This window comes from Protomyctophum parallelum (genome assembly GCF_964188405.1).
Source record: "Protomyctophum parallelum genome assembly, chromosome: 7".
NCBI classification, from domain to species: domain Eukaryota; kingdom Metazoa; phylum Chordata; class Actinopteri; order Myctophiformes; family Myctophidae; genus Protomyctophum; species Protomyctophum parallelum.
In genome coordinates, this window is record NC_139705.1 from 16,288,576 (window position 1) to 16,312,272 (window position 23,697).

At 43.4% G+C, this 23,697-nt stretch overlaps 2 protein-coding genes across 4 annotated transcripts in view; one reads left to right on the forward strand and one right to left on the reverse strand.

Moving 5' to 3' along the window:
* The first annotated feature begins 368 nt into the window (after positions 1–368).
* ube2t (ubiquitin-conjugating enzyme E2T (putative)) lies at positions 369–8,514 on the forward strand. Its single transcript, XM_083769382.1, has 7 exons — positions 369–502; positions 2,572–2,681; positions 3,372–3,441; positions 3,804–3,909; positions 4,471–4,569; positions 5,845–5,928; positions 6,964–8,514. The coding sequence occupies exons 2-7, from the start codon at positions 2,573–2,575 to the stop codon at positions 7,090–7,092; spliced, it is 597 nt and encodes a 198-aa protein (XP_083625508.1). The 5' UTR covers positions 369–502; position 2,572; the 3' UTR covers positions 7,093–8,514.
* Positions 8,515–8,656: 142 nt separating this feature from the next.
* Positions 8,657–23,697, reverse strand: part of lgr6 (leucine-rich repeat containing G protein-coupled receptor 6) — an 86,544-nt gene continuing 71,503 nt past the window's right edge. For all 3 annotated transcript variants that reach the window (XM_083769379.1, XM_083769380.1, XM_083769378.1), the window contains 12 exons: positions 22,841–22,909; positions 21,864–21,935; positions 21,660–21,731; positions 21,037–21,105; positions 19,736–19,807; positions 19,163–19,228; positions 18,907–18,978; positions 18,424–18,495; positions 16,997–17,122; positions 14,107–14,261; positions 11,276–11,356; positions 8,657–10,304 (listed from right to left, as the gene is read on the reverse strand). In XM_083769379.1, coding sequence (XP_083625505.1) covers positions 9,025–10,304; positions 11,276–11,356; positions 14,107–14,261; positions 16,997–17,122; positions 18,424–18,495; positions 18,907–18,978; positions 19,163–19,228; positions 19,736–19,807; positions 21,037–21,105; positions 21,660–21,731; positions 21,864–21,935; positions 22,841–22,909 — 2,206 coding nt within the window. In that variant the 3' untranslated portion in view covers positions 8,657–9,024. The remainder of the gene's footprint in view (positions 10,305–11,275; positions 11,357–14,106; positions 14,262–16,996; positions 17,123–18,423; positions 18,496–18,906; positions 18,979–19,162; positions 19,229–19,735; positions 19,808–21,036; positions 21,106–21,659; positions 21,732–21,863; positions 21,936–22,840; positions 22,910–23,697) is intronic.

Below are 23,697 nucleotides of genomic sequence, written 5' to 3' on the forward strand. Positions count from 1 at the left end.
AGGCTACACGTAATCAACTGTCAAACACCTACTACTAATACAATACTAATACTATACTATACTAAACTAATTCTAATATACTAATATACTATACTAATACTATTACTAATACACCTTTGAGAGCGTAATTTTAAAGCAAAACACCACACCACGACAAATCATTGTCAGGGGGCTCTTGGGAAAATCAGCAGGCAAAATATACTCACATGTTAACTTTATAAAATAAACAGAATTTAGAAGTTGTCTTAATTTTATTTTTATTTTATTTCCCAGTCCCAGTCCAGTTGGTGGCGCTAATGCACCACCTACTTATTCATAAACGGAAAGAACGAAACAAAAGAACTACACTACCCATAAGGCATTTTACTAAAACCAAGGCGCTCGAGGGAAACTCAAAACTGTACATTTGTTGCTCCTCTCCTCCTCGTCGACGACGTCGAGTCTTCGAGATAAAGCCGCCGTGTGAAGTTATTCAACATTAAGTGGCATATTGATTATTCAGGTAATTATAGTCAACATATTGGTCAGTCTGGACAATGCGTCAAAGCTCAAGAAGTATAGGCTACACACTTTGTTTGCGTCGCAACTCGCTAGGCAAGCCGCTGCACAGCTGTAAACAATAAACATTAGCTAACTTTAGCTGTAGCTTACGAAATAACTTGAATAATCATTACTTCAGCTGTGTGAATACAGTATAAAAGTGTTGCAATGAACCCTTTCATATTCACAGTCAGTGACTGACTGACTGATAGATAGTAATACGGTCATAGTGACATTAATTATTTAGTCTTAGTATTTTTTATTTTCTTTTACATAACATTTTAATGTTCTTATTTTGATCATATAAGACCCAATTACGGAATCATGTCAGTCTCCAGGTTTTCTTCAGCAATGCCCATGGTATGAGTGACAGTGTCAGTGACACAGATTTATTATGACGGTATGGCACATTAGGAGTCCACTACTAGGTGGAAAGTCATTTGCACACAGAAGTTTGACAAAAATGTCCACCACGAGACATTTATCTTCCCCCCGGGAAGTTTGATATGTAATTTCTCTCTCCCATGCAAAAAGAGAAATATAAAGGCAGTATAAGTGCAGTGCAGACAGTGTGGTAGCCCTAGAACGGCTCTTGTTGTTACATACAGTATGTACAGTATTTCACATACAGAGCCATAGAACAGAGCCATGATTTGTGGTAGACCGTTACCATATGCGGCATGAATGTGATAAATGCTCCGTTTGTACTCACCCATTAAATTATTCCAAAGACGTGGAGTGAGAAATGGTCCTCTAGTTTTATATCCATGTGAAAGTTCTGGCACAAAACGCGTATTTAGTGAATTATCTCCACTTTTTCAAGAGATGCACACGGACGTCTTTCTCTCCGCGCGAGGGGGGGCACTGGAATATCGATGAACCGATTTTAGATACTTCCTGTTGTCATCACAAATTGACCGGAGAAACACAAAAGTTTGGGTCACACAATTGGCAGGTGCTTTGCGATAGGTGCTGGGTAATTAATCACACCACCTGCCAATTGTGTGACCGCAAACTTTTGTGTTTCTCCGGTCAATTTGTGATGACAACAGGAAGTATCTAAAATCGTCCCCTCGCCGGAGAGAAAGGCGTCCGTGTGCATCTCTTGAAAAAGTGGAGATAATTCACTAAATACGCGTTTTGTGCCAGAACTTTCACATGGATATAAAACTAGAGGACCATTTTTCACTCCACGTCTTTGGAATAATTTAATGGGTGAGTACAAACGGAGCATTTATCACATTCATGCCGCATATGGTAACGGTCTACCACAAATCATGGCTCTGTTCTATGGCTCTGTATGTGAAATACTGTACATACTGTATGTAACAACAAGAGCCGTTCTAGGGCTAACAGTGTGGACTCCTAAACCTTGTATTGTGGGCACATCAATTTTAAATTGGCATTTCTTTCCCTAAATGTAAAGAAAATAAAATGAATAAGCAGATAAAAGTATAGGCCTACTTTGGAAAATGGTCAGAAATATTAAAAAGTAAATATGATTTGAACATGCATGGTACATCATCAACTTTTAGCTGAAAGTTGAAAGCCTCGTAGTGAATGAACCATCTTATTATCATCAGACAACAGCCACAGACCTAATTGAAGAGGTCCATAGTGTATTAAGTGCGACTTAATGTTTGTTCTACCAGCAATATACATTACAACATATCAATGTTTGTGTTATGCAATGTTTGTGTTTACACAAACACTAAAAATTGTCCATTCATTGTCAATGGCATTTAATGTTTGTGTATGACAAAGTTTGTGTTTGCGACTTTGCGCACATGGCCTATTCAAAACTACAACATGATGTCACTGCGGTGACTCACCGCTCACCCCAGCACATTTCTCAGTTTTTACTAACCACTGTTTTGGACTTCGGTGGTCACCGTATCACCTAAAACTGGAGAATGAATAGGCCTAATACAGATCCCTCCAGACTATACCTCTCCCGTGTGGGTGTGTGTGTGTGTGTCTTCTTTTCTATTGTATGAATAGAATGTCATGTAACTGTCGTCCTATCTTCAGGATGCAGAGGACGTCCAGGCTGAAACGTGAGCTCCAGATGCTGAGCACAGAGCCTCCACCGGGGATCACCTGCTGGCAGACTGAGGGCCAGATGGATGAACTCCGAGCTCGTAAGTTGTTGTCTCAGGTCAAAATAACATGAAAAAACTTTGAGGTATAAACATCATCCAATCAGTGTTAAATGGTGCAGAGAAGAGCACTTCTGCAGTCAATGTAAACCATATGTTGGGATAATTCTACTATACTGAGGTGAGACAGATCTCTGAGAATTATGTGGCCAAATTTAGGAGAACAAACCCTGCTGCTTTCAAAGCATTGGTAAAAGGTAATGTGTATTGACAGCCTTCATAGAAATGTAATGGAGTCAAAAGTACAATTTGTCTTTCAAGTGTAGTGAAGTAAAAGTCAAAATTACCCCCCAAAATCCAAGTACAAATCAAAATATGTAAAATACTCAAATAAAATATACATTCCACCTCTGAAATACATGAAACTTCCATGGACAGTGCAGCTTGCTATTTAGAACAACGGTGCCACTGATATGAAAGGTATTCTGTGCAAGGAATTCTGGTCTGTCAAGATTTTCCTAGTAATTTTCCTATGGAATGAACTTCCCATTGCAATCAGAACAGCAGACTCGTTGACCTTACAGGCGTTTGCAAAGGCTAAACGTATGTAAATTAGATAGCATATTTCTATGTATTTTACCATGTGTTGTTCTTGCTTACTGTAAATCACTCTGGATTAAGAAAGTCTGCTAAATGCCTACATTGTAAAGTGTTCCATCCCTTGGTTTGCAGAGATAGTTGGCGGTGCAGACACCCCGTATGAGTGCGGAGTCTTCTCCTTGGAGATCAAGGTTCCAGAGAGGTAATTGTGTTGAACATGTTTGTTTTGTGATCTTGGTGAAATTGAAAATGAGGTTAACTTTTTGTTTTATTGCCCTAAATATATGATGACATAAGTATTAGTTAATTGTTGGTAAGATGTCTTCTATTTGTGGTGATTTCCTTGAGTTAGATTTGTCAAGAGAAGACGGAACACTATAATCCTGGGGTGTCATTTTATGTATTATTATGAATATACTGTAAAACATGCTGTTAAGCGAAAATAATCAATCATTATGTTGCACTGACCAGAGTGCTCTGTCTGCCCCTCACTCACTGTCAAAGTATAAGTTAATGCGTTTAATATTTTGTGAAGCTGACCTACTCCTCCCTTTCCTTCCCTAGGTATCCGTTTGAACCGCCCAAGATGAGATTCTTGACCCCTATCTACCACCCTAACATCGACAACGCCGGACGCATCTGTCACGATGCACTCAAACTTCCACCCAAGGTTGAAAACTAATCGTGTACTTAAACAGTGGTTCCCGGACTTTTTAGCTTGAGATCCAAAATTGAAATTACGGTAGTCTTTTGCCCGGGACCCAAACTAGTGAAAATATCAGATCTACAAGCGACACTTCTTGGCTCTCACCACGTTTTGAGCTTGTATATCGGCTATTTTCAGACTACTTCTAAAACCTTTATTTCTAATTTATTGATTTCTTTTATTCCTTCATGAAATTACTAAAAAGAAAAATCTAGCTTTTTGGGGAATGTTTTTTTTATAAAAAGAAAAATAAATAAATTCAAAACAAATTGTAGGAATCAAAAAATAAAGTGACTTATACAAATGTGTCTGCGACCCACAAACTGGTTTCCAAGCCCAGTGTTTGGAAACCAGTGTGGCGTAGTATATACTGTGCAATCCATCATGTTGCTTCTTTCTGCGTTAACCATGCATGTGTCGATTAACACAAACCACCAGTTGATATAATATATTATATATGTACTGTTACAGACCTCATCATGTTTCTCCCTCTGAAAGTAAAGCTCTGGTTCTCTCTGGTTTTAGGGTGCCTGGAAACCATCTCTCAACATCTCCACAGTGCTCAGCTCCATACAGCTGCTGATGAACGAACCCAACCCGGATGATCCGCTCATGGCTGACATAGTGAGTCTAACACACTGACTCCACACATACACACCGCACACATCGTGCAAGGGCATCGCAATTTTTTTTCCTTCTTCTGAATATCGCATACCGTGGCTTTCAACCAGTTTTTCCATGATGCACAACTTGACATAAAGGCATGGCATAGGTCGGGTAATGCCAGAAAAACGCACTAAAGCTAGGCTGCTAATCCAGCCTGATGGCGTGGCCGTCCGGGCGCCTAGGCTGCTAATCCAGCCTGATGGCGTGTCGCGGGTTTGAGTCGCGATCCCGACGACCACCTTTTCTGCGTGTCACTCCCCATCTCTCGCCCCATTTCCTGTCAGGCTACTGTACACACTAACAAATCAGAAAAGCAAAAATAAATAAATAAATACTCTTGTCTCTAAAGAAAATAACAATCTGATACTTTGGGCTGTCCTTAAGCAACTTTGGCGCATCTACAGTATCTCCAGCATCATCGCAATGCAGGTAGAGGTCGACTATCTACCTGGTCATGTTTTGGAGTATTTCATAGTCATAGGAAATGGCATCTTTAGTTGCCTGGAGCCACTGCATACTTGAACCTGACCTTTACTACAGTACAATGTCCGTGATTCATCCTTTTAAAGAGGAAACATCTGTTCATGAAGGCAACAGAACAGACTTCTGGAATGGTGAGTATTGTAGGACTGAAACAAATGAACTACTACTGTAGATATATTATTTGAGCGCCGTACATTGTTTGGCTGCGTCTTCTATTAAACAATGACAGTCTTCTCATGATCAAGTTTTACAACAATGTGGTGCTTAAGCCAACCTTTTAACCCATTTAGACCTGAGGCCGATTCTAAAAACGCCTTCTAAAACCTAACCTAAGGTTTCTGGAAACCTTCAAATTCTTATTCAAAAATTGTAAAAAATACTACATGTATAGCAAGTTGCAACAACTACCGAGACAGAGCTGTAGCATCTGGATTGAAGGTATAACGTATAGATCTGCAACAGGTTTAAATGGATTAATTCCGCCCTACGTAATTTCTAGTTTATTCTAATTAAGTGTTAAAAGAACTGCTTCTTTTTTTTAAATAGCCGTAAAAACATCAACTAACAAAGTAGTAATAAGGGACAGCCCTCCTTGCACTATATTCATATATTCTTCTATATTAATTTTTTTTTAGCTGTCACTATTTTGAATTTGATATATATTTTTTTAATGTGTGTGCAATCCTGCCAAATATACATGGTACACACGTCATGCTGCAAAGTTAACATTGTCACATGTTTTAATTGCAGTCATCAGAGTTCAAATACAACAAACAGATATACTTGGAGAAGGCCAGAAAGTGGACAGAGAAACATGCTGTTCAGAAGAACACGGTGAGTCATTAAACTGGCATAATCACAATGGCAGGTGACCATTAAACTCACATTGCTAAGGTCTCTAAGTACAGGTAGAGTAACTGATGCTATGATGATGTAGTTACACTGACTACCCACAAGGTGGTGCTGTGACTCTAAGTTTCAGGTATATACAAACCAGGGGGGCAGTCAGCCAGATATTTCGTGAAGCCTCTTTTGAAATCGGGACTTCCTGAAAGTTCATATAATGGCCTGTTGTGGCGCTGGACTGGACCCAAAAAGCCCCATAGCTCCATAGAGGCCCATGTATTTGGGCCCAACTTCACCTAGACTGTATTACCTTAATAAACATGGTCATGAATACTTTCTGCTTCCAGTCACTAGTTTAAAGTCTCATTTCTAATGTCATAATATTCTTTTTGGAAAATTATGGTCCCATTTATAAAATAAATGACCATAAAGTCGCGTATGTTCTGAGGGGCGTAGCTACCGTTACAGTCTATGATCGGGATCCCCCACCCACTCGAGTCAAAATAAAAACCAACGGAGAAGAAGGGGGGAAGTCCCGCCTCGTTGTCTGGGCCAGCCAATGGCCAGCTGGACCAGAACGGATCAAGAAAGATGGCGACTTACAGTGCATTAGAGTGCAAGGAATTTCAGGCTTCATTTTACGTTCATGTTAGACCCGGGGAACGCTTTGTCCATATTTTTTTTTGCCACAGACATTCAAAATGAGTGCACAATGATAACACCATAATCACATAAAAGAGCAATCCCAGAATGACCATAACAGGTCTGTAACTCTGAGAGTGTTCAAATGGAACCAAATGGACTGCTATACAGGTCCATTTGGTTCCATTTGCACACTCAGTTAAGGGGGTCCTTAACTCTGAGTGTGCAAATGGAACCACTAGTACTAGTTGGACCTAAATATGTAATAATGTGTCATAGTAAATAAGTGTCATACACATTCAGAAGAAAACCTGGAGGTCCGTGTACGGACAAACATATCGATTACCCCTGTGTGCTATGTGTATGTTTGCCTGTGCTCAGGGGGTTATGCAGAGTGACAAGGAAAACACTCCACACCAAAATGCATCATCATCCCGCAAGAGAGAGTCCCAGAGTGGAGCGCACGCAGCGGTGGAGAAGCCACAGGAATCAAAGAGAGCATGTGTGTAAACGAAAAGGTCTGCACTTCTACCTGTCACGACCTTGCCAAAACACGGCCTCTTTGACCGTACCTTAGTTATTATACCTTTTACCATATGTTTGTGATTTTGTGCATTTAGAGCTCTCACGCCTACTTAAGTGTGTGTTATGTTCCTTTTATGCACAAATATGTACATATTATTAATGTGTATAACGTGTATGTGTGTATAGTTGTTGTATGTTGTAATGTGTGTTCAAATTATTAGCGAGTTCAACATTTTTACATTGTTGTTTACAATGACAGTAGTTGATGCGTACCGTGTGAAGCTATTTCTTTTATTCAATCATATGTTTGACAGTTGTATAATAAAGTATGTACATCCAAAATAGCAAGTCAAATTTGTTTGTTTTTTAACAAACTAAGAGGGATTTATTTCTTACATATATAAAATAATATATTTGCTGTATATCATATAAAAACTGAGACAAACACAGGGCTATAGTGAATCGATAGCATGCTAGTTCAGAGGTAGTTACATTGTATGTACAATATTGCTAGCCTACTCTTAACAGTCATCTGTAAGCGGGACGCATACTCCGGTTTTAAAGGTTGTCCCGACCACGTGATCGGAAATTGGGGCTGATGACGTCATTTTCAATCAAAAAAATCATCGGGACATCCCTAATGTCAATATTATATCCATATCATGATATTGTCTGTGATTTTGGATATTGTACTACTTTGATATGGCATAAGTGTTCTATAAAAAATATAAATATTGGATCGGGAAAAATTGGTATCGGCAGATATTCAAAATCAAATGATCGGAATCGGATCGGGAGCAAAAAAACGTGATCGGGACATCCCTAGTGATAACCTAACCACCGCAACCATCGCGGCTCAGTGACGTCATGTAGTTTTCCCAACCAACGCAGTGGTTAGTAAAAACAGAGAAATGTGCTGGGGTGAGCGCCTGAGCGGTGAGTCGCTTATCATCGCGGCTCCATGCCGTCATGTTGTAGTTTTCCCAACCACCGCGGTTGTCACCTAAAAACTGGAGTATGCGTCGCCCTTTAGAAAGACCCCGAGCTACATCCCATTGAGTCTGTGACTGTCCGCCTCAGGCTGGGGGGAGAGTTGCATATAATTTGTGTCAAAACCATGTAAACCGTTATGTGCGATCTGTTTCCCGTTGTTATACCACAGGCAATTATAAGACTTCTGTGAAGGAGAAATGTTAGCTTACTCTGGTACAGAAAATGACCTCTGCAGATGCATCTTTATATTATATATATAACTGAACCGTAGCAATAAGATAGACCTGGTATTTAAAAAAACAACAAACAATATAATAACTCCACTTTATAAACATGTAACCAAATAATCTATAACCTTTCTAAGCTGCATATCTCTTTTTTTTATAACGACAACATAAACATTTACACTTTCAATATTCTAATGCTTCTACTTAAATTCCCCTTGCTAGACCACTGATTTGTCTCATGCTTAAAATGTCCCATTATTCTCAACGGCCTTTATTCATGCTTTCTGTTTGACCTGTATCATCTTCGATCCTCCCGAAGAACGTCTGAAATCGTCCATGCTTTGATCTGTGACGCTGTGCTCTCGTGAAGTTTTCATTTTTTTAAGTCTTTATTGCTCTCATGAAGTTTTCATTTTTTTTAAGTCTTTATTGCGACGCGGGCATTTTGGTTTGCAGTCTACGTGTCCAGGGGGCACTTGGCAATGGTGGCATTCTCATAGACCTATACAGTAGTTTAACTACAGTCTCTTGTGTGTAGACCCATTCTGATACAGGTCGGGGGACCAATAACTCAGGCTTGGTCTCTGCTGCCATGTGTACTGTGTGTGTATTCTATGTGTGTATTGTACTGTACGCCGGTCCAGGAAAGTCCATATTGTCCCATCTTATCCATTCAGCCCGGAATAGACGGGAGGCCTCAGGGATGAGGAGTGACGGTCGGGTGATAGAGTGGACATGTGTTGCTGTTTAGATCCTGTTCAAAGCCATTCAGACACTCGTCATCTCTCAGGCTCCCTCTCTCCGTTAGCCGGTCTCGCCCCCGGCCGCAGGGAGAGGGCGTCGTCTGACAGGCGATGAGCGGCACCGAGGAGGAAGAGGAGGTGGCGGAGCAGTGGGAGAACCTGATGGCGTCCAGCTGGGGCTGCTGGAGCAGGGAGGAGACTCCTCCGCCGCTGCCGTACAGGGCGATGTCCGCATCGGCGAGGGACACCTGTGTCGTCTCGGAGCATGAGCTCTTCTCCGTCTCCACGGAGACCAGCGAGTCGAGCGTGCGGTCCCGGCGCAGCGGCTGTCGGTGGTGCGCCTTGGGCCGGGGCCAGAAGAAGAGCAGCTGGGAGTGGTCCCGCGTGAACAGCAGGAAGAGGAGGGGGTTGAGGCAGGACGGCAGCGGCTGCAGGAGCAAGAGGACGGACTTGAGCACCTCCTCGCCGAGGGAGAGGAGGCCCAGCAGGGAGCAGAGCGAGAGGAAGGCCACGGGCACGTAGAGGAGGCCGTTGGTGAAGATGAGCCAGGCGACGTGCTTGATCATGGCACAGTCCCACAGGCCCTCGCACTCTCCTCTCAGCAGCTCCCAGTATAGGCGGATGTAGGATCCGGTGACTATCAGCAGGCACAGGGTATTCATCATGATGAGAGCCAGGGGGAAGCCGAGGGAGGAGGGGGGCTGCGAGGAGCCCGGTGGCAGTGGGGAGGGCAGGCAGAACGGAGAGGAGCCGTACTCCCCGACGCCCGCCAGCGGCAGGGAGGCCAGGGTGAGCGACAGTGCCAGGCAGAAGAGGGCGCACGTACGCACGCTGCTGAGCGACGGCGACTTGCCGTAGGCGCGTGCGCACGTCACGCTCACGCCGCACTGCACGGCCGCCAGCGTCAGCAGCAGCACGCTGGCCTCGGACGCGAACACCCACACCCAGCCGGTGGCCTGGCAGCCGGGACCGCCCTCCCAGCGGGCGCCGTGTCGCCCGAACTCCCCCAGCGTGAGCACGTCCACCAGGGCCAGCGTGCATGTGCACACGCCCGTCAGCAGGTTGGAGGCGCCCATGCAGGCCACGGTGAAGCGCAGAGGGGAGAGGTAGCCGGCCGAGCCGAAGAGGGAGAGCAGCAGCAGGGAGTTCCCCAGCAGCGCCACCAGGGAGATGGACCATAGGCCCACTCGCACTAGCCAGCTGCCCAGCAGAGACTCACAGGGACGGAATGGACCTGCAGCAGCAGCAGCAACACCACCACAAAGAATGATGCAAACCGTCAGCAATATATAATGTACCAAAGTATTGACATCAAAATGTACTAAAAGTAAAAGTGCTCATTGTGCAGAATATATAGTTTGAAAATAGCAGATCTACAATCTCAAAATGTGTCTCATTGCAACCTTGTAAATATTGTAGATTGTAGGCTCTTTTTAAATGTATGGCTGAAGTGATTAATGTATGTCTTGTAATATAAAAATCTACAAAGTAATTTAAGTTTTCAAATAAATGTAGTAAAGTACAATATTTGCCTTTGAGACATTTATTTAAGTAGTACTTGAGTACTTTTTCTTTGTTAAAACAAAAGTTCTCTTCTTTGGAAAAGGTTAAGCGCTATACTACGTTAAGGCAAGGCATCCCCATCTCCAGCTCTTTAATAAACAAAATATTCAGGTGGATTGCCAGTTTCATCCAATCAGGAGAGAGTAACCATTCATCAGCTTCAATTTTATAGTGTTTTCCAGTTCCAATTTTGTCTGCTAACTTCTTTGAGTGATTGATGAATACTTCATTGACCATTTTGTAAATGTACAGAGACAGTACAACTATTTAAAACACACCAAATGGATAAAAAGGCTTGTTTCCATTGCAACATATAAAACGACTGGACAAAAAAATCAATGCAACATTTCTTTGTGTCATCACAACCAATTTCACTCGTTTAATCTCTATCCTCCTGTATGAGGTCTCCTGATAGGATAAAACTGGTATACTGAACAAACACTATTATATTATGATTACTATGTAATTATATACCTTTTTAACACTTATTTTGACAAAAACAGAAACACTGTCTGCACCTTTAAAAATGCCTTAGAGTTGCCTTAAAGGCATGTTCTCCCTTTGCCTATAGTGTTCAGAGTGAAATGGACATGAATGGACACCTGCAGATGACAAACTACCTCTAGGTTTGGTATAGGTTACCTGGGATAGGTGTACACTGAACACTGGTCTGCAGTTTGGATTCCTCTATTTCTAGCTGGAACTCTTCCAAATCAGGGTCATCTGCAACACAAAGCGTTATGGTCAAAGACAAGAAAAAATGCCCTTAATGTTCAGTGTGTGACACAGTATGTTTCTGAGTGTGTGTGCAATGCATGTATTAGCAGCAGCCTTAGAAAACAACTTGCCGTAGGCGCGTGCGCACGTCACGCTCACGCCGCACTGCACGGCCGCCAGCGTCGGCAGCAGCACGCTGGCCTCGGACGCGAACACCCACACCCAGCCGGTGGCCTGGCAGCCGGGACCGCCCTCCCAGCGGCCTGCCACTATGAGCCATGTGGCCCATAGTGGCAGGAGCCTCTCTCTTGTTTCTCATAGCGTGAGGCCCCAAGCCTTGATGTACACCCCCCTGAACATGATGCTACTTACCGGTAACTAACAATACGTATGTCGCAGGGACTTACCCCCAATCCAACCTGCCGAGCAGGGAGGGATCTTTGGTATGACGCAGCCCGCGGAATTGAACCCCGAACTAGGGCTGTCACGATTACAAATTTAAGTTGACGATTAATTGTCGTTTTGGTGTTTAACATTTGAATAATAACTTAATTTCTGTTTTCCTTTTAGGCTTCGTAATCAAATATTGCACAGGGCAGTATGAAAAATAACTTAATATACAAAGACTTTACTGACATACCGTAATAATTTTATACTATGCTATTTTTGGAAAATGGATGAAAATTTTTCAACATGGAAACTATTATGTCAAATAATTGCGATTAGATGATTATGTAATAATTGTGACCTCGACCCCGACCTCCCAATCTCACGTGGACACTCTTCACCACGAGACCACAAAGCTATGTGTGCTTCCTCTGTAGTCTAGTGTAGTACTGTTTCTACGTGTGTGTGTCTATTTGCACTGGTTCCCAAAGTGGGGTCCATGAGGGAGTTTCAGGAGGTCCCTAGCTAGATGATAGATAGGAACCAAATGGACCCTTATGGGTCTGTAACTCAGAGTGTACAAATGGAACCATTTGCACACTCTAAATCAACATGTTAAATCAACATTGATTTTACAATATAAATTGGGGTCCCAGAGACAGAAATGCCATTCAATGGGGCTCCGTAGCCTAATTCATGTCAAACTAGGGCTCCTTGAAATTGAAATATTGAGAATCACTGCTAGAGCCATACAATTCTTCTCTTATGGGGGTCCCTGCAGGCATATATTTTTCAAATGGGGTGTCGCTGCCTAATAAGTGTCAATTTGGGGGTCCTTGACATAACAAAGTTTGGGAACCAGTGATCTAGTGTTCATGTGACAGTGTGTGGCAGAAGGGGGTGGAGGAGGTTGGCATAGTGGTCGTGATCAAACATTCCTTTTGCGGCGAAATATATATTCGAGGAACATAATTGCTGCACTCATAACTCATCAGGACTGTTTTTATAACAATTTAAGGTGTATAAATTCTAATCAGTGTTATGTCATGGTCTGTTCATCCTTTTGTTATTGTTATCTTTCCTTTGAGCCCAGCCTTTGTTTCTTTCTACACTCTAATTGTGTGGATTTAATAGTAGTAATTTCAGCTTAATTTTGGTTTAACAATGTTTATACTTACTATGCCTACAGTAGGAATTTGTGGCGGGGTAAACATTCAAGTGTGTGTGTGTGTGTGCGAGTGTGTTTGGCCGCTGCCAGGTAATTGTGGTTTCATGGAGGCTCTGACTTGTTCCAGGGAGCCTCATGTCAACAATAAAGCCTGATAGACCCAGAGACATTGGCAGCGAGTGCAGACATTGGGGCCTTTTGTTTCTCCCTTAACCATTTTGTCTATCATGTATACAGTGTGTACACCTGTGTAACAATGATATGATGTGCATATACTAGAGATGTACCGTTGCCATTTTTTTCCCCTTCCCGATACCGATTCCGATACCCATAACTTGTGTATCAGTTGATACCAAGTACCGATCCGTGTAATAATTTAAAGAATACCTGTACATAAAAATCTATGATCGTGGTTCTCAAAGTGAGGTCCAGGGACTATCTGGGTCTGTAACTCTTGAGAGTGTACAAATGGAACCAAATGGACCCTTTGGTTCCATTCCTCCATGAGTTATGGAGCACACACTGTGCACATTTGATGTATTTTCAATTTTCATACAATGTGTGTCTGCGTGGATAGGTTACATGGCTACAGTTCTTAACAATGTGTGAGCCCAGGCTGTGGCGTAACGGTCTGGGCACCGGACTGGTAATCCAGTCGCAGTGTGCCGCGGGTTCGACTCCCGAGCCCGACACGGCCTTTGCTGCATGTCATCCCCCCATCTCTCTCTCCCGTTTCCTGTCAGCCTACTGTCTGTCCCTTCAAAAATCAATAAAAAGGCGTAAGCCGCAAAAAAAAAAAAAATCTAAAAAAAAAAACAATGTGTGTCTGCGTGGATAGGTTACATGGCTACAGTTCTTAACAATGTGTGTCTGCGTGGATAGGTCAGGTCCCCAGAACGGCTGGGCAATGTTGAAGCCAGCCACGGTAGTGGTCCAACTCCAAACTGCTACTGTAGGCGGGCTGGGTCCAGGTTTAATTCATGAATGAATCGTGATGTACAGTAGGACGTGACAGCGCGAGGGGTACTATCATAGGAGCCAACCAATCATATCAACGCTCGAGGGGTAATACCCGGAGCAACTTCCATTTAAGTGAATAGTGGGGGGCGGGGCTGTCACTCCTCATCTGCTCATAGTTATGTTATAACTATGCAAGAGGGCAGTCCTCTTGTGTAAGTCTTGGTGTATTTTCTTTTCTTACAGTGTGTGTCTGCGTGGATAGGGTACATGGCTACAGTCCTCTTATGCAAGTCTTCATCTGCGTTTCCATGCTCGGCCTCCCACTGGTTGGCAGACTTGTAGCTGTCACAGGAGCCGTACACGCAGCATTGGTAGGCATAGGGCATCTCCACCACCCTGCATGGGAGGGAGGGGCACAGAACAGAACATGCACTGCAGTGAGAAGGGCTGAAAAGAATACTAGAATATTATCGTTGCTGTCGGGAAGAAACCTCTCATCTCCATTTTTTTAACCTTTCATGTTTTTTCCCGTAAATGAACGCCCTTCATAATCATACTACAGTGTCACACGAAACCATCAAAAGTAGCAGATCCACAGCATAGGCACCGGAGAGCGGGCCATTTGGGTCTGAATATCCCCGCACTATTGGGGAATGACTGGTCTATTTATTTATTTATTTAGCCCGACCTGGGGTTGGTGGTCTCTCACGTTCCTATTTTGCTGCACAATCGTCGTTGTGTATTGGCTGCCGCTGCATGCTTGCCTCTCGCCACAATGACTATTCTGGCTACTGTATATACTATAGCCAAGCATACGTACAGTAACTGCAGTTGCTCTCTAGTCTCGACTCTCAATCTCGAATATTGTCCCCTCACTTACGTTACGTCTCGACTGCGCCACTGATCCACATCTGTTTTTTTTCCTGAAAGGTTTTCGACATAATATGAGGTTTCCACTCGACAGAGACCATATGGTACTACTCAAGTACTGTTACTTGACTTCATTATTATTTTAGTAGAAGTACTGTTACTTGACTTAAATATTACTCAAGTAGAAGTACAGTAGGACAACTTGTTTTTGAAACTGCTCAAGTACACGTACAAAATGATCTCTTTTGAAGGATACTCGGTAATGTTTATTGTGTCTTTGTGTCTCCATAGGGAACCACTGCTGGTCATCAGGTTATTGGCTTTGGAATGCAACATAAACTCGAGTCTTTCAAGTTTTCAAGATTCAAGTCTCCATGGGGTGAGTAATCGATAGGAAAAAAAGTCCAGGTCCATAGGGACCGAAACCTACCTGCATCTGAACAAAGTGGTTGTGCGAATGTTTCCTTTGCATAGAATATAGCATTTTTACCTTTTTAATAGTGAACCTTTTGTGGTATAATACACACATAAAAGGCAACACTGTTTTATGACATTTCTTTGGCCATTTAATTTAATTGTAAGCTTTCAGCAGCACTCTTCCATCACATAGGCCTACAGATGATTTGCCTGCATCCCACTAAATAGGAATTCTGATCCATATAAAAGGATTACATTCTTTCCGGTTAGTTTTGATTATACTACTGGACTGAGAACATAAGAATTATTTTATAATTATGATTATTTTATTAAACAAGCAGATAGCATGTTTACGTCTTCTAGTTCTTCCTAGCTATCTGTTATCGTGTAGACGTTTAATCTGTTTCCATGAATTCTTTATTGTAAACGGCTGTTTACAATAAAGGCTGGCTCTTAAGTTTCAGCCCAGAGTGGGCTGGGTTTTTCATTTTCAAAGTACCTTTCCCCATTGCTCAACCTGCTTGATAGCTAACTCATTTCACATTCCGCATTAAATTGTTTGATGATTTAATGGTTTGGCAAATCAAATGATTTTTGTCCTCAAAGACCCTTCTGCTCACGAAGAAGAGGCCTGCACGAATAACCCAAATATTGACATTTTATTCCCATTTTTTCCTGTTATTTCTCCCAAATTCCTGTTAATTCCCATGGCAAGGTTCCACCTTGAACATTCCCGCGATATTGCAACCCCCCAAGACTACTACTTGTGTAATTAGTTATTAACACCCCTGGCAACGAGACATGGCACCCAGAACAGAAATGATTGCCACCCTTCAGGACTTTTGGAGAACTTTGAGCTCCATGAACCTGGGCTTAGGATGAAATTCAGCAGCACATCCGTATCGCCCTTATTACAGGAACATCGGAAATGCCACAGGGCGGCGGTATCTATTTCTGTTGCACCTGAAATCCATCCTGAAACATCTCGTGTCATGACAGGAGCTAAAAACTTGGTCAGTATTATTATTCCTGAGCTCCAAAGTGGCATTTTGCGGTGTGTATGTTTGTGTGCATAATATACATGTACGGTCCGGATGTGTGCAGGTTGGAGGTGTGAAGTGGTGATTTATCAAGGGTTCCATTTCAAGACTGTGTGGCGTCTAGGTCACATTGACATCGCTGCGGGATAGCCTGCCATCTCCGATTTGAAACCCAACCACTATTTTTTCGACTTGACTGACTCTTGCTTCACCCTATACCTGGGCCCTAGGGGATGCTAATCGCTGTGACGAGAACGAGCTTGCACCATAACCAAAGCTTTGTTGGTTGCCGGAGTTCAGGGATGGCTTGCAGGTATACAGTTCAGCGAGTCTGGTTTACACGCCTTGGCTCTCTTTGTTGTTTTGAGGACAGTTTGTTGAAGATTGCAGGAGGAAGGAACAATAATTCAACAGATGGAAAGGGTGGAGTGATCACCTGCTGGGTGGAGCGGAGCGCTTCGTGCCTGCCAGCGTGTTAGTATACAGGCCCCGAGCGGCCAATGGGGGCCGTGCTGAAAGTACAACCTGTCAGGCAACACACCTGTGCTTTGTAAGTTTGTACAGATGTACCTGCGTGTTATTATGGTTCGAATCATCGTACTACTGCGGTGTCTTGTCTTTTGACTGACGTTTCTTCTCCGCTGCCAACGACTTGTTGCTCATTTTCCAGAAATAGAACATTATTAATCTTGCTGTTTGTGACATACTCGTATGACATGAGCCTTTTGTGTGTGAGAGAAATGTCGTATATTGTGAAAGAACAGATTTGTGTGTGTGTGTTTGTGTGTGTGTGGTTGTGGTTACCTCATCCGGGGGAAGTGCTCAGGGCTAAGTGGCTCATACAGCTCCATGTTGCCCCTCAGCTTGAGGTGGGTGAGACTTCCCAAACCTCCAACTGGAACGGAGCTGAGACGATTCTCTGTCAGATCCCTGTACGAGAGGACGAGAGACATTGAGAGAGAGACAGAGAGAGAGGAGGAGGAGGAGGAGGAGGCAGGTCAGGGCAAGTCGACGTTTACAATAGCCTTTTGAAAAGAGCCATTCTTCCAAAAGTATTTTGATTGCAGATATCGCCGAGGGGTCATCCGCTGTAACAATAAGACGCAGGTTATTTTTTCTTCTTTTAGATGTTTTAGAAAGCGCCCAAAGAAGGCGAGTTTTATGAGATCCCCCCTCCAGATAGCAGCGTTTCCTTTAGATTTAGTGTATCTGCTTGTTTAGCTAAGCATAGTTTATCCAGTCTTCACACACTGATGCCGTTTGTATTGGCAGGACCTGAGACGAGTTCTGCACGGCCACACAGACAAGCTTTTCAAATGGCAAATTACATATCATTGTGCTCTTCTGTAGTGTCGGCCAAGGACAACAGCTCCCCCCCAAACCCCCCCCCCCCCCCCCCCCCCCCCGGCGTGGCACGTACACACATTCAGGTACACGGAGTGTTTGTGTAAGAACAGGCAAGGACATAAAGCTTCACTTTGATTTAAGATACAGGAATCCCAATGTACCCCCTTGAGGAAAAGAGATGTGTACACTCATGATGATTAGGGTTGTTGTGACCCCAGGAACAGAAAGAACTGTAAGAACCAAGCTCAAACTTCGTGGAACCAGAATCGGTTCCATCACATTTAGAAGGAGTGGACAGGAGGTTCTCTTCCTAGTATTTGTGGGACTGGACATTTAAGGGGTGATTCGTACTCGGCTGCGTGCCAATGACGTGCACCGGAAATACGCCTATACTGTACATCACGCATTAGTCACTGGGAAGGCTAAGTAGGGTAAGTTCGCGCTTGTACACCAGTAAGGGCGAGGATGGATGGGGAAGGATCAACATATGGAATGTCAGAACAGGTTCTGACATGTAGATGTAGAGTTTCTGGCCAATATTGATGACATCAGGGATCTCCATATATGGGCTTAACTGCGACAGCAGGTCGCATTTACTATGACATCAGGGATCTCCATCCCTGATGATGTCACGTGATGTCACGAGACCTGGGCACCATATATGAGGGCTTTCCCATGTTTTGAGTGATACACTGACTGACTGACTGACTGACAAAAAAACGTACAATGTCATAGTAAATGCGACCTGTGGTCGCAAACAACCATGATTAAGTGCAGGTAATATTGAAATGACATGCACAGAGAAATTCGAGAGAAATATCTCCTCTGTTAAACAATAAAACAGCATTTTCTGGTACAGCACATCCGCTCATGTATTTACTCACAGTTTGATCAGCGAGTGAAGAGAGGCGAAGGCATCCGCATGGATCCACTCGATGATGTTCCAGCTCAGATCACTGAGAGACGGAGACAGATTATGGATTCATGTCTCGACTGAATTTAGACATGGAATTCTAGAGAGATATGGATTCATGTCTCGACTGAATTTAGACATGGAATTCTAGAGAGATATGGATTCATGTCTCGACTGAATTTAGACATGGAATTCTAGAGAGATATGGATTCATGTCTCGACTGAATTTAGACATGGAATTCTAGAGAGATATGGATTCATGTCTCGACTGAATTTAGACATGGGATTCTATGCAATTGTCATCACCACTAGATGTCAGTAGTACCATGCCACAACAAGGTTTAGATTTGTTTCTGTTCCAGTATACTCTGGTGTGTATTTCTGAGAAAATGCTGAGGAATATTTATATATACATGAATTACTGATACATATACAGTTACGAAAAAGTTCTCACAGAGCACGTAGAGAGACGAGTTGCTGGAAGGTGCTTGACTCTATCCTCCTGATTTGATTATGCTGCAGGCCTCTGTTCCAGAAAAGACAGACACGCGCGCGCGCACACACACACACACACACACACACACACACACACACACACACACACACACACACACACACACTGTAAGTATGCAATTTTAAAAGTGTGGAGGTCGAGGGCAGAGAATTAACATAATGTGGATTGATTTAGACAATGTTGATTTTATACTCACATTTCCTGCAATGCGGAGCAGTGGTAAAAGCTGGGCAAATCCTCTATCTGATTGTAAGACAGCTCCCTGCAAAAACACACACACAGTAACACAGTCACACACACACACACACACACACACACACACACACACACACACACACACACACACACACACACACACACTTTGACCAGCTGTGGATTTAGGGCGTGGGAAATTTTGGGGGTGACAGCATTATTTGAATCTTTGGGTGTTGTGCACCGGCTCATGTGAGCAAGGCGAGAGAGTAGTAATAATTTTTGGGGCGATTGGATTTCACAGCGTGCAGGGGGGGGGGAGTGGGGGGGAGTGGGGGCGATTGCTTCAGGGTACATTTCCCCCACACACTTGAGTTTTGTGTATATGTTTTGTCACCTTGGTGTGTGTGTGTGTGTGTGTGTGTGTGTGTGTGTGTGTGTGTGTGTGTGTGTGTGTGTGTGTGTGTGTGTGTGTGTGTGTGTGTGTGTGTGTGTGTGTGTGTGTGTGTGTGTGTGTGTGTGTGAGAGTGTGTGTGTGTGTGAGAGTGTGTGTGTGTGTGTGCGCGTGCATACTCACAGCACTCTGAGTCGAGGCAGCTGCTCACACAGATCCTGGGGGAGAGCCGAAAGGCCGGCCCTGGTCAGCGTTCTGACGGGGACACGGGAGGGAAGACATTTAAGTTGACCATTAATAATATTGTCACACAAATAATTGTGATGACCGATTTAGTTGTGCTTCTGGCATTGAACATTGGAACATATGAATAAAGAATACATTTCTGTGTGCCTGGTAATAAAAAAAATGCACAGGGCAGATATGACAAATAACTGAAATAGTATTTCAGTTATTTGTCATATCTGCCCTGTGCATTTTTTTTGTACAGTATATTATACTGTACAAAGAAATTACATTCATTAGTCTTATACCACGGAAATAGCTGATTAGAACGCTTCAGCTTTTTAAAATGTTTTTCAACATGGAAACGATTATGGCGATTATGACGAAATAATTGTGATTATCTCAAATAATTGCGATTAGGCGATTATGTAACAATTGAGTAGCTGATTCGAATGACCATAAGTCCATACTAATTATCCATAATGTATAAACGATGGATGACGGTTCAGGACATAAATTATACAGTAGGTATTTTGGGGAAGGGGTCAGAATAATTCTTGAAAGAGACTTATATGAGTCGTGCTCTGATCATTGTTGAGCGAGTGAGAGGCTGGCTCTGCAGTCCTGTGACTCTAACCTGCTCAGACAACAAGGGGCTCTGGACTGGAGGAGATTGGTCAAAATCTGTCACCACCATGGTTGGTTGGCATGAGATGTTCTATACCACAGCCATGTCCTTCTCTTCTCTTCTCTTCTCTTCTCTTCTCTTCTCTTCTCTTCTCTTCTCTTCTCTTCTCTTCTCTTCTCTTCTCTTCTCTTCTCTTCTCTTCTCTTCTCTTCTCTTCTCCTCTCCTCTCCCCCACATCTCCTTTCTGTTTTCCTCTCTCTCCACTGCACTCCTCTCTCGTCTTTCTCTTTCAACCTCTTCTCTTTCAACTCTCTTTTTCTATTTGAGGGGTGCTATAGGCCCCTCCAGCGTCTGGCTTTCAGACATGACGACGGGTGGCAGCCAAGTCTATGGACTTTTAACGTTTGCTTTAGGCAGTAAACCGCTCCTGTGACGTCATGTTCAGGAAAATAAAAGTTCACAGAAGTGTGATGTTTTTACACTAACGTGCTGTCATTGTCTGTCAGCCTCAAAACCTCAGTCGCAGGACCTCTCACATTGTATGTTCTGTGTGTGGTGAAGCCTTGCTAGGAGAAATAGCATGGCTTTGTGTGTGTGTGTGTGCTTATGAGGGATAAGGGGAGACACTCACAATATTTCCAGGCTGGTGGTTCCTTTCAGGTCGGGAAACTCTCGTATCTGGGTCGCTCCGTTGAGGGAACTGTTGTCAGACAGGGAAGAAGGTGTCAAAGAACACACACACTGGTCTCTTTCTCAGGGACACACATGTTCACATCACTGCGCGATCGAACGCCCACCATAGGCACACACACACAAGTGTGCAGACTCGCATATATTCATGAACACACACACACGCACACGCCCACAAACTCACACATTTATGAACACACACACAAACACACGCACGCACGCACACACGCACGCACGCACGCACACACACGTGCACACAGAGAGCTTGTCTAACAGCTCATTTCAGCCATCATGCTTGCTTCTCCAACATCAACACAAGCTGTTTTTTGGCTGTCTCTCTAGACATCATAAGTCACGGCGTTCAACATGCTCTTACAACACACACTCTCTTACCACATGAGCGCACGTCGGCGCAGCAATACGCTAACACAACATCATTCAGTAGGCCATTACACATGTCCACCGAACTCTCACTGCTTCAGAGACCCAGAATGATTTAAACAGTGTTTGGGCTGGCTCTCTCCAGGAACGCTTTGCGCGCTGCGACCGACCGTACATACTTACAGCGTGTGCAGTTTAGGTAAGAACTGGAACGCGGACTTCCCTACGGACTGGATGGGGTTCTCATAGAAGTGACTGGAGAAAAGAAAAAAGCGAAAATAAGATCATGTTTGTGCTGACAAACAACACATTGTGTGTGTGTGCATGTGTGCGTGCGTGCATGTGTGTGTGTGTGTGCATGCGTGCGTGCGTGCACGTTCCACTCACATGGTCTGCAGTTGTGGGTTTCCCACGAAGGCCCTCTCTGGGATGGCTTTTATGTTATTGTTATGGAACCCCCTGCAGACAGCACACCATACAGTATGTCAGCCACACCATCACTACATGCTTCTGTGTGTGTGTGTGTGTGTGTGTGTGTGTGTGTGTGTGTGTGTGTGTGTGTGTGTGTGTGTGTGTGTGTGTGTGTGTGTGTGTGTGTGTGTGTGTGTGTGTGTGTGTGTGTGTGTGTGTGTGTGTACTTTTGGTAATTTAAGTACATTTTGATACCCAATACTTTTGTATTTTACTCAAGTACATTTTGTACTCCTTGTAACATAGTAGGCCTATTTCTACATTGCCGTAGGCGTATATTGATACAGTACTTTTACTTGAGTAAACAATGTGAGTATGCTACTTTTTCCACCAAAGGTCTGAGCAGAGAGAGAGAGAGAGAGTGGAAGAGAGACATTAAAGTGATGGGCAGAGAGCGAGAGGCATGTCCCACCTGTCGTTGCACAGCTGAAAAACATTTTAGGGCACATGAGATGTAAACACACACACACACACACACACGCACGGGGTCGCACCCGTGCGCACACACACACGCGCACGTGCACAAGCATACTGTGCGGAACATCTGCTGAAGCAGAGGGAAAACGCAGTTTACGAGTTATGTGTGTTCGTGCGTATGTGTGCGTATACGTGCAAATGTGTGCGTACAGGCAAGTGTGTAGTGTGTGTGTGTGTGTGTGCGTGCTGGGGGGAGTGCAGGCTGCACCTGTTCAGGGTGAGGGAGATTGTATCCGAGTGCTACATTAAAATCACTTAACGGGATTATTTGGGATAAGGCAAGTACGATAGTCATGTCAGGCAGGTGTGAATGTGTGTGTATAGATGTGTGGGTGTGCGCTGCAGCATGTATGTGTGTGCAGTGTGCACAATGCCTGATTGTGCGTGCATGCGTGCGTGCGTGTGAGTACACTCACAGTTCCTGTAGCTTGGTCAGAGTCCTGATGGCCACAGGGAACTCCTGTAGATCATTATAGTTCAAATCCCTGAGAGAGAGAGGGAGGGGGGGGAGAGAGAGAGAGATAAACAATGATTAATAATTTAAATAATGGTGGCAATTAAGCCCATGTCTAGATTGATAGTATTTATAGGGGTCCCTACAAGGACCATCAGTGGTGACCTTGAGGGAGCTCCAGGTGGTCCCCAGTTAAATTATGCAGAGTTGGTAACCAAATGGACCCTTTAGAAGTTTAGATCTTTAATTCGTGAGAGCGTAAAATGAAACCAAATGGGTTTCATTTTAGGCTCTCAAGAGTTAAAGTATTGTTAAACAAGATCTGCATTACTTCAGAATTGTTATTTTTGATCAACGTTTGCCTGTAATCTTTCCTAATGGTACCACATCAATACAGAATTTAATTGTGGACAACATCTTATCCAACGATGACAAGATATTATTTTATTTATTTATTTCTTTTTGAGGGGCACTAGCCCCTCCTATATTCAGCTATAGTGTAGTAGATTATTGACACAAACATTAAATGCCATTGACAATTAATGGATGTGTCTGAGCAAATCGACAATTTCTCTCCTACACAAAGATTACATTCCCATTGACAATGAATGGAGAATTTACGTCATATGTGTCTGAACAAAACGACATGTTATAAGATAAGAGCGCTTCACACGGGTGATTTTTTTAAGGCTACATTTCAAATCAAAAGGTGGTCCGTGGCTCAAATGCCGAATAAATAATCGACCTGAAAAAGATTGAAAGTGTATATTTGTACGTCTCTAAATGTTATGATGAATTCAACAGACCCTATTGTAAACA

What these genes read in the sequence shown, in the direction of transcription:
- ube2t (XM_083769382.1), top strand. Translation starts at nt 2,573, where the DNA reads ATGCAGAGGACGTCCAGGCTGAAACGTGAGCTCCAGATGCTGAGCACA. An exon ending in CACTCAAACTTCCACCCAAG is followed by an intron (nt 3,910 to 4,470) that starts GTTGAAAACTAA and finishes CTCTGGTTTTAG; the next exon opens with GGTGCCTGGAAACCATCTCT. An exon ending in ATCCGCTCATGGCTGACATA is followed by an intron (nt 4,570 to 5,844) that starts GTGAGTCTAACA and finishes TTTTAATTGCAG; the next exon opens with TCATCAGAGTTCAAATACAA.